Consider the following 12,004-nt stretch of genomic DNA (forward strand, 5'->3'; position numbering starts at 1 on the left):
AATGATTATTTCCACTCCAGTATCATAAATCATGTGGACAAAGCTGATATTTTGTGTAACTATTTTTCCTCAATTTTTTAATTATCCTAACTGTCAATGTGTCAATTTTTATATTATCATGACTGTTAGTGTATATCTCATCATAGATGAAAACTTTAAAGAAATATTTTGTTTAATCATTACACCATTGATTCATCGCTTGCAACCTGAAATGACAGAGGTAGCACTGGTGTACAAATAAAGGAAGATAACTCTTTTTTTAGAAATTAGCCTTTAACATAATGCAGAAGGGAGGTAATACTAAGTCACATAAAAGTATCCTTATATCATCAATCTTACAGACTGTTTGGTCATGTGGCACAGTCGTAACATAATGGCCTTTTACCTAGACAGCTGGGGTTTGATTCCCCAATCAGACATGAAAAGTATGGGGTCACCGTCACCTGCCTGACCATGTAGGATTTCCCCAGGTACTCTGGTCATCCCACAGTAAAACCCCCAACACGCTTCAATCCCAGTCAACAAAAATAAGTAATATAAGTTTGTAAAACAATGATAGTCAAGTAAACAAGGACATAGTCATCAAGATCCCCCGCCCATGTAAAAATTGTATTACATGAAATTAAAGTAGGCAACATGCTTAAAAACATTAAACACATGACATATCATTTAGAATAATTACATGTATTTGTGTTCAGTCATCAAGTTGCTGTGAAAGTAATAAACATAATCAGTAACAAGACACACTTACAATGTTCGGCTTGTAGAATCTCCTGGAAGTCTCCTCTCGTCTTCTTACCAAGTATTACCTCACATGCTCCGATATCTAAATACAGTTTACATGCATATAAAACTGCTGACAACATTTCTAGATTTATTAAGATAATTTTTTCCCTCTTTAATGTTTCAAGACAATATATAATAGAATTTTTTTCCTCTTGGCAATGGTTTTTTTAGAAAACATTTCATACATGTATTGTAAAATAAGCGTTGCCTTTGTTCATTATGTGTTAACTTTTGCTCAGTTACAACAACATCAATGTTTAACTTACGATGTGCCAGAACTGCCTTCTGATTTTTCAGATTTTTTAACTCATTAGCCACATAGTTCTTCATGTCACCAACAGATTTTAGAGTATGTCTTTTCTGAAACAGATCCAAAATGATAGTTAAACTTCCAAAAGGTTCATTTCTTTGGCTGTAAACAAAATGTTTATCAAATTTGAAATTACAGAACAATTACATAAATGAATTGAGTAATTATAATAACTCACTTCTTTATGTAATTGTTTAGACTTAGAAGGATTTACCTACTTGTGAAATTCTCATTACTCATTAACCTGATGTAACTTTGTCACAGAAGTTGTGTAGCCAATGTTTTAAGCCTCAGACTTGTCGTACTATAATGTTATTACTTTACATGTATATGTGGGGTTCAGTAAAGCTTGACTGGCTTTTCTCTTATTTCTGAGTGTATTATAGAACTGTCCAGGACAAAATAAGGGTACATAACACATCTAATACAATCACAACTCATTTTACCTGGGTGTCTTCACAATGGGACAATCACAACTCATTTTACCTGAGTGTCCTTACAATGGGACAATCACAAATCATTTTACCTGAGTGTCCTTACAATGGGACAATCACAACTCATTTTACCTGAGTGTCTTTACAATGGGACAATCACAACTCATTTTACCTGAGTGTCTTTACAATGGGACAATCACAACTCATTTTACCTGGGTGTCTTCACAATGGGACAATCACAACTCATTTTACCTGAGTGTCTTCACAATGGGACAATCACAACTCATTTTACCTGAGTGTCCTTACAATGGGACAATCACAACTCATTTTACCTGAGTGTCCTTACAATGGGACAATCACAACTCATTTTACCTGAGTGTCTTTACAATGGGACAATCACAACTCATTTTACCTGGGTGTCTTCACAATGGGACAATCACAACTCATTTTACCTGAGTGTCTTCACAATGGGACAATCACAACTCATTTTACCTGAGTGTCCTTACAATGGGACAATCACAACTCATTTTACCTGGGTGTCTTCACAATGGGACAATCACAACTCATTTTACCTGAGTGTCTTTACAATGGGACAATCACAACTCATTTTACCTGGGTGTCTTCACAATGGGACAATCACAACTCATTTCACCTGAGTGTCTTCACAATGGGACAATCACAACTCATTTTACCTGAGTGTCTTCACAATGGGACAATCACAACTCATTTTACCTGAGTGTCTTTACAATGGGACAATCACAACTCATTTTACCTGGGTGTCTTCACAATGGGACAATCACAACTCATTTCACCTGGGTGTCTTCACAATTGGACAGTGACAACTCATTTTACCTGAGTGTCTTTACAATAGGACAATCACAACTCATTTCACCTGAGTGTCTTCACAATGGGCAATCACAACTCATTTCACCTGAGTGTCTTCACAATAGTCACACATTATGATACAGTGATGCAGAAACTACAGGTAGAAAAGTCACAGCACTTACATCAAAATCTGACTGCAGAGATTTAGCCTTGTTACTTAGGTAGGAAAAAACATGGGAAAAATGGCGGTTTCTAACTTCTTCAAATATCTGAAAATGAGAACAGAACATGAAATGGCAGGACACAATATATTTTAAATAAATTTTGAATTTTATCAATATAATTAATGTATTTAGATGAAATCTAAAAAATAAGAACCAGCAATATCATGACAGAGTCTTTTCTTAACTATAACTTTTCTGAGCTTTGAAGTGGAGGGGTCAAATTCATCAAAAACTTAAAGGATATGTTTGTTATATCAGCATGTATTAACATATAACCTGTTAATCTAAATATATTTATACCAATATCCTACCTCATCCTCACTGCTGAGCATTAGTTTGACAGACTGATCTTTACCCGTCACATCTGGGCCAAACTCCACATAACCTATAATAATTATAAACAATGTCCACAACAAACTCAGTGTGACGTATTAGGTGACCTTACAAGCTCTTATTTAATGTTAACATTAAATTCATTTTGTTGTTATCTCTATTCAATATAATAAAACAGTTAATGACCCCATATTGGTGTGACATGGGATTTGTCTGCCCTTGAGAAAGATTCTAAGAATACAAAGAGAGTACTTTCTGGAGCTGTAACATCTTTCGAAACTTGTTAGAAGGCCACAGGACTTTGAAACCTTTTAGATAAGTGATTGGATGAATTTTACGCTGTGACCAGAAGGAAGACGGAATTCTATTAAGTATGGCCTGTTAAAAGCAATCCCAAACAAGCAATTGTGGTAAGGAAAATCTGCATGAAGTTTGAGTTTGATCCGCTTAAGGGAACTTGAGTTATCTCATGGAAACCTCTGTGGGGACGACGACGACACCACCGCCGGCATAGTGATACCTATATGGCACCTGCTTTTTGTGGGCAACAGAAAAGTAGGCAACACATAAACACCTACTGTACCATTGTCATACAAAAACACCTACTGTACCATTGTCATACAAAAACACCTACTGTACCATTGTCATACAAAAATACCTACTGTACCATTGTCATACAAAAATACTTACTGTACCATTGTCATACAAAAATACCTACTGTACCATTGTCATACAAAAACACCTACTGTACCATTGTCATACAAAAACACCTACTGTACCATTGTCATACAAAAATACCTACTGTACCATTGTCATACAAAAACACCTACTGTACCTTTGTCATACAAAAATACCTACTGTACCATTGTCATACAAAAATACCTACTGTACCATTGTCATACAAAAATACCTACTGTACCATTGTCATACAAAAATACTTACTGTACCATTGTCATACAAAAATACCTACTGTACCATTGTCATACAAAAATACCTACTGTACCATTGTCATACAAAAATACCTACTGTACCATTGTCATACAAAAATACCTACTGTACCATTGTCATACAAAAATACCTACTGTACCATTGTCATACAAAAATACCTACTGTACCATTGTCATACAAAAATACTTACTGTACCATTGTCATACAAAAATACCTACTGTACCATTGTCATACAAAAATACCTACTGTACCATTGTCATACAAAAATACTTACTGTACCATTGTCATACAAAAATACCTACTGTACCATTGTCATACAAAAATACCTACTGTACCATTGTCATACAAAAACACCTACTGTACCTTTGTCATACAAAAATACCTACTGTACCATTGTCATACAAAAATACCTACTGTACCATTGTCATACAAAAATACTTACTGTACCATTGTCATACAAAAACACCTACTGTACCATTGTCATACAAAAATACCTACTGTACCATTGTCATACAAAAACACCTACTGTACCATTGTCATACAAAAATACCTACTGTACCATTGTCATACAAAAATACCTACTGTACCATTGTCATACAAAAATACTTACTGTACCATTGTCATACAAAAATACCTACTGTACCATTGTCATACAAAAATACTTACTGTACCATTGTCATACAAAAATACTTACTGTACCATTGTCATACAAAAATACCTACTGTACCATTGTCATACAAAAATACCTACTGTACCATTGTCATACAAAAACACCTACTGTACCATTGTCATACAAAAATACCTACTGTACCATTGTCATACAAAAATACTTACTGTACCATTGTCATACAAAAATACCTACTGTACCATTGTCATACAAAAATACCTACTGTACCATTGTCATACAAAAACACCTACTGTACCTTTGTCATACAAAAATACCTACTGTACCATTGTCATACAAAAACACCTACTGTACCATTGTCATACAAAAATACCTACTGTACCATTGTCATACAAAAATACCTACTGTACCATTGTCATACAAAAATACTTACTGTACCATTGTCATACAAAAATACCTACTGTACCATTGTCATACAAAAATACTTACTGTACCATTGTCATACAAAAATACTTACTGTACCATTGTCATACAAAAATACCTACTGTACCATTGTCATACAAAAATACCTACTGTACCATTGTCATACAAAAATACCTACTGTACCATTGTCATACAAAAATACCTACTGTACCATTGTCATACAAAAATACCTACTGTACCATTGTCATACAAAAATACTTACTGTACCATTGTCATACAAAAATACCTACTGTACCATTGTCATACAAAAATACTTACTGTACCATTGTCATACAAAAATACTTACTGTACCATTGTCATACAAAAATACCTACTGTACCATTGTCATACAAAAATACCTACTGTACCATTGTCATACAAAAACACCTACTGTACCATTGTCATACAAAAATACCTACTGTACCATTGTCATACAAAAATACTTACTGTACCATTGTCATACAAAAATACCTACTGTACCATTGTCATACAAAAATACCTACTGTACCATTGTCATACAAAAACACCTACTGTACCTTTGTCATACAAAAATACCTACTGTACCATTGTCATACAAAAACACCTACTGTACCATTGTCATACAAAAATACCTACTGTACCATTGTCATACAAAAATACCTACTGTACCATTGTCATACAAAAACACCTACTGTACCATTGTCATACAAAAATACCTACTGTACCATTGTCATACAAAAATACCTACTGTACCATTGTCATATAAAAACACCTACTGTACCATTGTCATACAAAAATACCTACTGTACCATTGTCATACAAAAATACCTACTGTACCATTGTCATACAAAAACACCTACTGTACCATTGTCATACAAAAACACCTACTGTACCATTGTCATACAAAAATACCTACTGTACCATTGTCATAATATCAATCCACTACTGTACATGCTTTGTTACTGCTGATGAAGCACAAAGGTATAATTAGCCACCTGCTTTATGATTAAACACTTCATCAAGCCGACTTAATGATAAACACAGCTTACTTACCGCTGTTGATACCAAACGCTTCATCAATTAAACCCTCGTAGGTCAGCTGTGAACATAAGGGTGTCACAAGGTCCATATCTATAAATAGAACATAGGGTTGTCATAGTTCATATCTAAAAATAGAACACATTGTCAAGTATAATTTGGATGTATGGGTCAGCCTTTCTAAATCAGGGCAGGTGCAAATATGACATGGAAGGATACATTCTATTTTTGTCATCACACATATAAATTACTATGTATTAATTTGTATTTTGTTCATATCATGAAAATCTATCCATGGCTTTACATGTAGCAACATTAGGATAGACATTACATGAATAGGTAATTAATGGATACTAAATAAAAGTTTCTGTATTCTATTACGACTTTAAATCTTCATTCTCTATGTCTAATATTTACAAATGTCATGGTACATCTGTAAGTTGTGACATTTCGAGTGAATGTTTTTATACTTTAGATATTTACATTACCTAGTAGTAAATTAACGAGTAAGAGTTACAGAGTTCGTTTACATTGTTAACTGAGTAACCATACTGGAGTTTATAAACTTGCAAATAGGTCTGTATATATAGTTCGGTCAGAATGACCTGTTGTGTTGAACTTTAGCATATTGAGTGCAGACAAGTCGATAATCATATGGGGGGAAATAGGTGCATTCCATACGGCAAGTTAATCCACAAGAGGTCTTATTCCAGGACTAAAACATGAACACCTGGAGAAAACTCACATGATTGAGCAGGTGATCCCCTTTTACATACAATCTGTCTATTATTGGGTCAATGGTCTCTACCCAGTCTCACTAGGAGAAACAGTCACACACCATCATGATGTGTCAGGGTTTCCTTTTTTTCTGTCGTCTGAATGTCACTCAATATATATCAATCGCTATCCTATCCAGGGGTCAACTATTTGGCCGGGCAAGAGAGGATTGAGTGAAGGACTTCCCAACCTCTGGGCCTGGATCCCTCCTAACACGTAGATTACACTCTTTTCACCAACATAAACAACATCCGTCAATCCTGGCTGGTAAAATCAATATCTGATGGAGTACAAAAGTTTTGTCCCTCCTCAGACGTCCTGAAACATTACTTCCTGGATAGCTATCGGAGAGACTATTCTGTCTCCGGACTCTGCATCCCGGGTGTATCATCATTGGAGCAGTTAGAGGATACCATCTCTCTCCTGATATAGCCTGTCCTTAGTCTATAAACCCTAACCTCCTATAGTGACCTCACTACGTCACTCATATTTGGGTTTTGTGAATGTTGAGGTTTTTTTTTAATTTTCCCTATTTAAGTGAGAATATTGTTAAATTCTATTGACTAGAACAGCACAGTGGCCAGTGGTGGCCATCTTGAATGTCAAAATACTTATTGTTACAAAAGGCTAGGATAAACATTTACCTCTGTCAATGATAATTAGGTTTCCAATTTCATTCCGACTATAATCTGTTTCAGCAAGTTTTTCTCCGAGTATGGAATTCATGAGATCATAAACCATCTGAAAAAAATGGTACCAGCTAATTATAATACTTTTTCACAAATACAATATAGAGTTTACTCAGTATCATAACTACATTGTATGTACATGTATGTCCTTAAAGAAATATTTATTTCTCATTTATATACTGTATTGGACAGTATTATCAAGAATTGGTATGTACATGACTAATGCAATGTTTACACAGGCTACAACTATTAAAGATTCTACAATCCCCTTATGCCAAAACTTAATCACTTGTTACCATTATTTTGATTGACAAAAATATTCACCATATCCAATTTTAAAGGAACATATCTATTGTTTGATATTATAATTATCCAACAAAAAGCCCACAGGTTTGGAATTGTGTAATGCCTATCAACAGCTATGGTCATATAAGGACAACCTCCCTGTGTATGATATGTATGTGTTCATGTTTGTCTCTTTATGACCCTGGCTGTTAATAAACAAAAACAAACCAAAACTCTTTGTGACAGCGTGGAAGTAATGCTGACTTTAAAGTGCTATCTCACTGAAGCATACTGCCAAAGACATTCAGCCTACACCCCATGCTCTTAGTCAATGGGAAAAATTTTCAATATTTTAACCCCTGTAACCTTGAATGTAGGCCAAGGTCATTCATTTGAACAAACTTGGTAGCCATTCACCCCAGCATACTATAAGCTAAATATCAGGTCACTAGGTCTCTCGGTTATTGAGAAGGAGTTATTTAAAGGGAAAAGTTGATGCTGGATGGATGCTGAATCACTCCATAAGCTTACTTATCCTTTGGGCTAAAAAATAGCACCCTTCACTTTAATGATTTTAAGCAAAAACTGCACCTTGCAAAAATAATCTGATTTATAGTATATGCTTGTTATTAGTCATTTAAGTGTATTTATATAACTGCCTCTTAAACATCAATCTAATGTTGACCCTATAACTTTATAATAACCTAAAGTCTTACAAACTGATGATCTTACAACTATAAGATGACCTATGATATTTGACATTTTACCTACCTTTGATCCACGACCTATGATATTTGACATTTTACCTACCTTTGATCCACAACCTATGATATTTGACATTTTACCTACCTCTGACCCACGACCTATGATATTTGACATTTTACCTACCTTTGACCCACGACCTATGCAGTAGACATTTGGAATCATCCCGATGAGAGCCTGAAGTCCTATCAATGACTTGGCTACAGTGTGCAGCCATACATGGTCATTCTCCTGGAAAATATGATAAAAATGAGTTGAAGGATTCAAGAGATACCTAGCTAGCTTACGAACTTTTTATCTCAAAAATGATAAATAAGCGTATGGTGTTTGATCCCTTAACCTTGACTGATGACCACCATTAGAACTTGTGTTATGATACCATGGTGTGAGTATGAAATGTTGAGGGGTTCATCAGATACTGAAGGAAATTAGTTTTTATGTTTTGTTTTACAAATTTGTGACAGTACCAAGTAGAATGTTTTGAAGAATTCTGAGAGCTCCAACGACAGGATGTCCCGGTCCAGTGGAATGAGGTCCAGTGCAAGTTCATCTAAGGTCACGTCGCCAAATACGCCCTCATGTTCCAGGATCATTTCACAAACATGCAGCTATTAAAATTAAATTAAATAGTACTTAAGGCTAAAGTAAGTAACAGAAGATTTTATTGTCATTAGATTATAACACTGTAAACATTGTCATTACCACTGGGTTTAATTTAATGATTTCCATAGGTAAACTATTCCATTGCAGATGTTCCATAAATACCACATAAAATTGTACATCACAAAACAATGTTAATTTTTATGTTTAAATCAACACATATGGGAAAAGATTGCTATTCACAGCTCTGTTAATGATTACAACACAATGTTCAGCCTGTTTAGCAAAAATGTATAGCACATGTAGCAACAAAATTTTGTAATTTTTGTAATCAACATTTGCAATCTTTTGGGTGAAAAAGAATCAAGGTGTGTTCTTTCAAATATTTTTATCATAGATCTGTATTAACTTCCTAGGAAGGTGTTTATTTCCCCAATCAAAACCAAGATATGTTGTTATTAAATATGAGATAACCCAGACAGGGATGACAATAAAATTGTAATGTCTGTACACTTTTATCTGCCTACTATACAACTACATGTATATTCTTTTCTAAAGTAAAACCTACATAGACTTTACAACTTGGATATGTGTACGCAAGACTGTTGACAGAACTATTAATATCTTGTTATTGTGATAATCCTGGTAGCCAATGTCCACTAAGTACTTGCCTTCCTGGGAACCATAATGATTTTGTACTTCCTTGTTGCTCCATAGTTTTTTTCTCCACTAATGTGGTCGGCTATCAGCTTCATGGTCCGCATCCGTGGTCTTACCAGGTAAATACGTCTGAAAACATATAGGAGAGAGGTCAAAGGAAGGTCAAAGGAAGGTCAAAGGGGGGTCAAATGAAGGTCAAAGGAAGGTCAAAGGGAGACAAAGACCATAATCATACTGTACTTCCTTAGTTAATTCATACATGTGAACAAACTTTGACAACGTGTGGATGTGAAAATAACTACAACACACTTTTACTTTAGGTGTAAATAAATCAGTGTAATAGACTTATCAATTAAGACCTGTCTGCTTGTTTAATATTCTAATTGATTAAAACCTAATGTCTGCAAGGTACATGTAGGAATTATATTTATTTCCCAAAACAAATTTTAGGTGGATCATAAAGAGTTATTGATTGTGAAAGAAAATTAACATACTGGTCACATCCCTGTATTGATTTCTGTGATGGATCTAGTTTAAAAATCTTGTCGACTCCATGTTGCTGAAAAAAGAAAATTGATTATCATACAACATGAACATGTAAGCTCTTAGTTTATAATAAATCTTTTAGATATTAAGTTCAAGTAAAGATGAAGAAGCTAGGGATACCAACAGCATAAGAAACTAGAAAATGTCTGTAAGACATTAATGCCCCTACTGCCATTTGACACCACGAAACACAGTTAGGTGAGGATCGCATCAGCAGTTCCTGAGATTAGCTAGTTATATTGCATCGGGATGGGACTGAATTGGATGTGACGGGACAAGACGAGATGGACATAGGAAATTCTTTTCATGGCGGGGACATAAAAAGGTGTTTTGGTACAGTAGGGTAAAATTTGGTTTGGTTTGTTTTTGTTAAACATCCTATTAACAGCCAGGGTCATTTAAGGACGTGCCAGGTTTGGAGGTGGAGGAAAGCCGGAGTACCCGGAGAAAAACCACCCGCCTACAGTCAGTACCTGGCAACTGCCCCACGTAGGTTTCGAACTCGCAACCCAGAGGTGGAAGGCTAGTGTTAAAGTGTCAGAACACCTTAACCACTCGGCCACCGCGGCCCAGTAAGGTAAATGAGGAATGATTAGAAAAGCCAATACAATTGTATGACCAATTGTAGCTAAGGTACCCAACAGTATAAGGGAGAGGACTAACATTTTCTTAAATATTTTTGTTCCTAATCAAGGACTGACTTTTTCTTAAAACTTTTTTGCTCTGAATCAATTAAAAAATTATTATCCATTATATATTTTACATAATTATTCTACGTAACGAACAATACACTGATGGTTGTCATTGTTATATTAAACTTTCTGATCAGAACAACTGATACCAGTACATACCTTTAACAGTGAGGCCCCAGCGATGCGATCCAGTGGCTTCATTAAGTCGGATTCCAGCACCAAATCTTTCTTTCCTTTGAACTGTAAGAAATGTTAATAAGAATATGTAATTTCTGACTTGAGATTACAATCTCTAGACATATAAAAGGATCAGGCTTATAAGTTATATGTCCCCTGTCAATGTGTTGGAACTTTTCAGACCTAGTACCTTTTTGACAAGCGTAAAGCAAGGGTCTATACGGACGGAATAAAACACCTAATTGAGACTAAATTGGTGTTCTGGGGTAAATAAATATCTCATTTATGCATACATGTAAGTAGTAACTAGTAATTGTGACCGGTCAGAAATTTGGGGCCTGTGATTATGGTCAGTTTTAGCGGACATACCTTTAGCTAGCGTTCTACTTAGTGTTCTGGTCAGCTGACTCAGAGTCTTTACAGATCTAGCTACAGTAGAGTAGAGCAGAGAGTACATAACAGTTATATTCCGTATTCAATTCAATAGGGAAGTGATTTAAGGCGATATGTATATGGGATGTCAAAACTATCTATATTGTACACCCTTACTTACTGACAACAAAAGGGTGGCGAGTTCATTTCGAACAACATCACGAATTTTCTGTACGTTCGGGAAATCAGTCGAGGGCGCTGACATTTTCCGGAAGTATACAATATTCTAATAAAACAATAAAGGAAACGACCGCGGTGAAATGCATATCCGGAAAAGCAAGGGTTACATTTTTTTACATTAATGTACAAACGTGATTTCAAATACCTCTTTGTGAGGACAGGAGGTTTTTGTGCACAATTGAATATAAAACGAAAAAGAAAGAAAAAACTAGGAATGTTTTGTTGGCCGCTATCGTAAAA

At 35.1% G+C, this 12,004-nt stretch overlaps 1 protein-coding gene across 1 annotated transcript in view; it reads right to left on the reverse strand.

Moving 5' to 3' along the window:
* Positions 1-11,794, reverse strand: part of LOC117334834 (vacuolar protein sorting-associated protein 33B-like) — a 32,297-nt gene extending 20,503 nt beyond the window's left edge. Inside the window, exons 1-12 of the mRNA XM_033894652.1 lie at positions 11,706-11,794; positions 11,135-11,215; positions 10,232-10,296; positions 9,749-9,866; positions 8,945-9,085; positions 8,604-8,708; positions 7,386-7,482; positions 5,980-6,057; positions 2,891-2,964; positions 2,538-2,624; positions 1,053-1,146; positions 752-826 (exon numbers count right to left, since the gene is read on the reverse strand). Coding sequence (XP_033750543.1) covers positions 752-826; positions 1,053-1,146; positions 2,538-2,624; positions 2,891-2,964; positions 5,980-6,057; positions 7,386-7,482; positions 8,604-8,708; positions 8,945-9,085; positions 9,749-9,866; positions 10,232-10,296; positions 11,135-11,215; positions 11,706-11,789 — 1,099 coding nt within the window. The 5' untranslated portion in view covers positions 11,790-11,794. The remainder of the gene's footprint in view (positions 1-751; positions 827-1,052; positions 1,147-2,537; positions 2,625-2,890; positions 2,965-5,979; positions 6,058-7,385; positions 7,483-8,603; positions 8,709-8,944; positions 9,086-9,748; positions 9,867-10,231; positions 10,297-11,134; positions 11,216-11,705) is intronic.
* Between the last annotated feature and the right edge of the window lie 210 nt (positions 11,795-12,004).

This window comes from Pecten maximus, chromosome 9 (genome assembly GCF_902652985.1).
Source record: "Pecten maximus chromosome 9, xPecMax1.1, whole genome shotgun sequence".
Classification (NCBI taxonomy): Eukaryota; Metazoa; Mollusca; class Bivalvia; order Pectinida; family Pectinidae; genus Pecten; species Pecten maximus.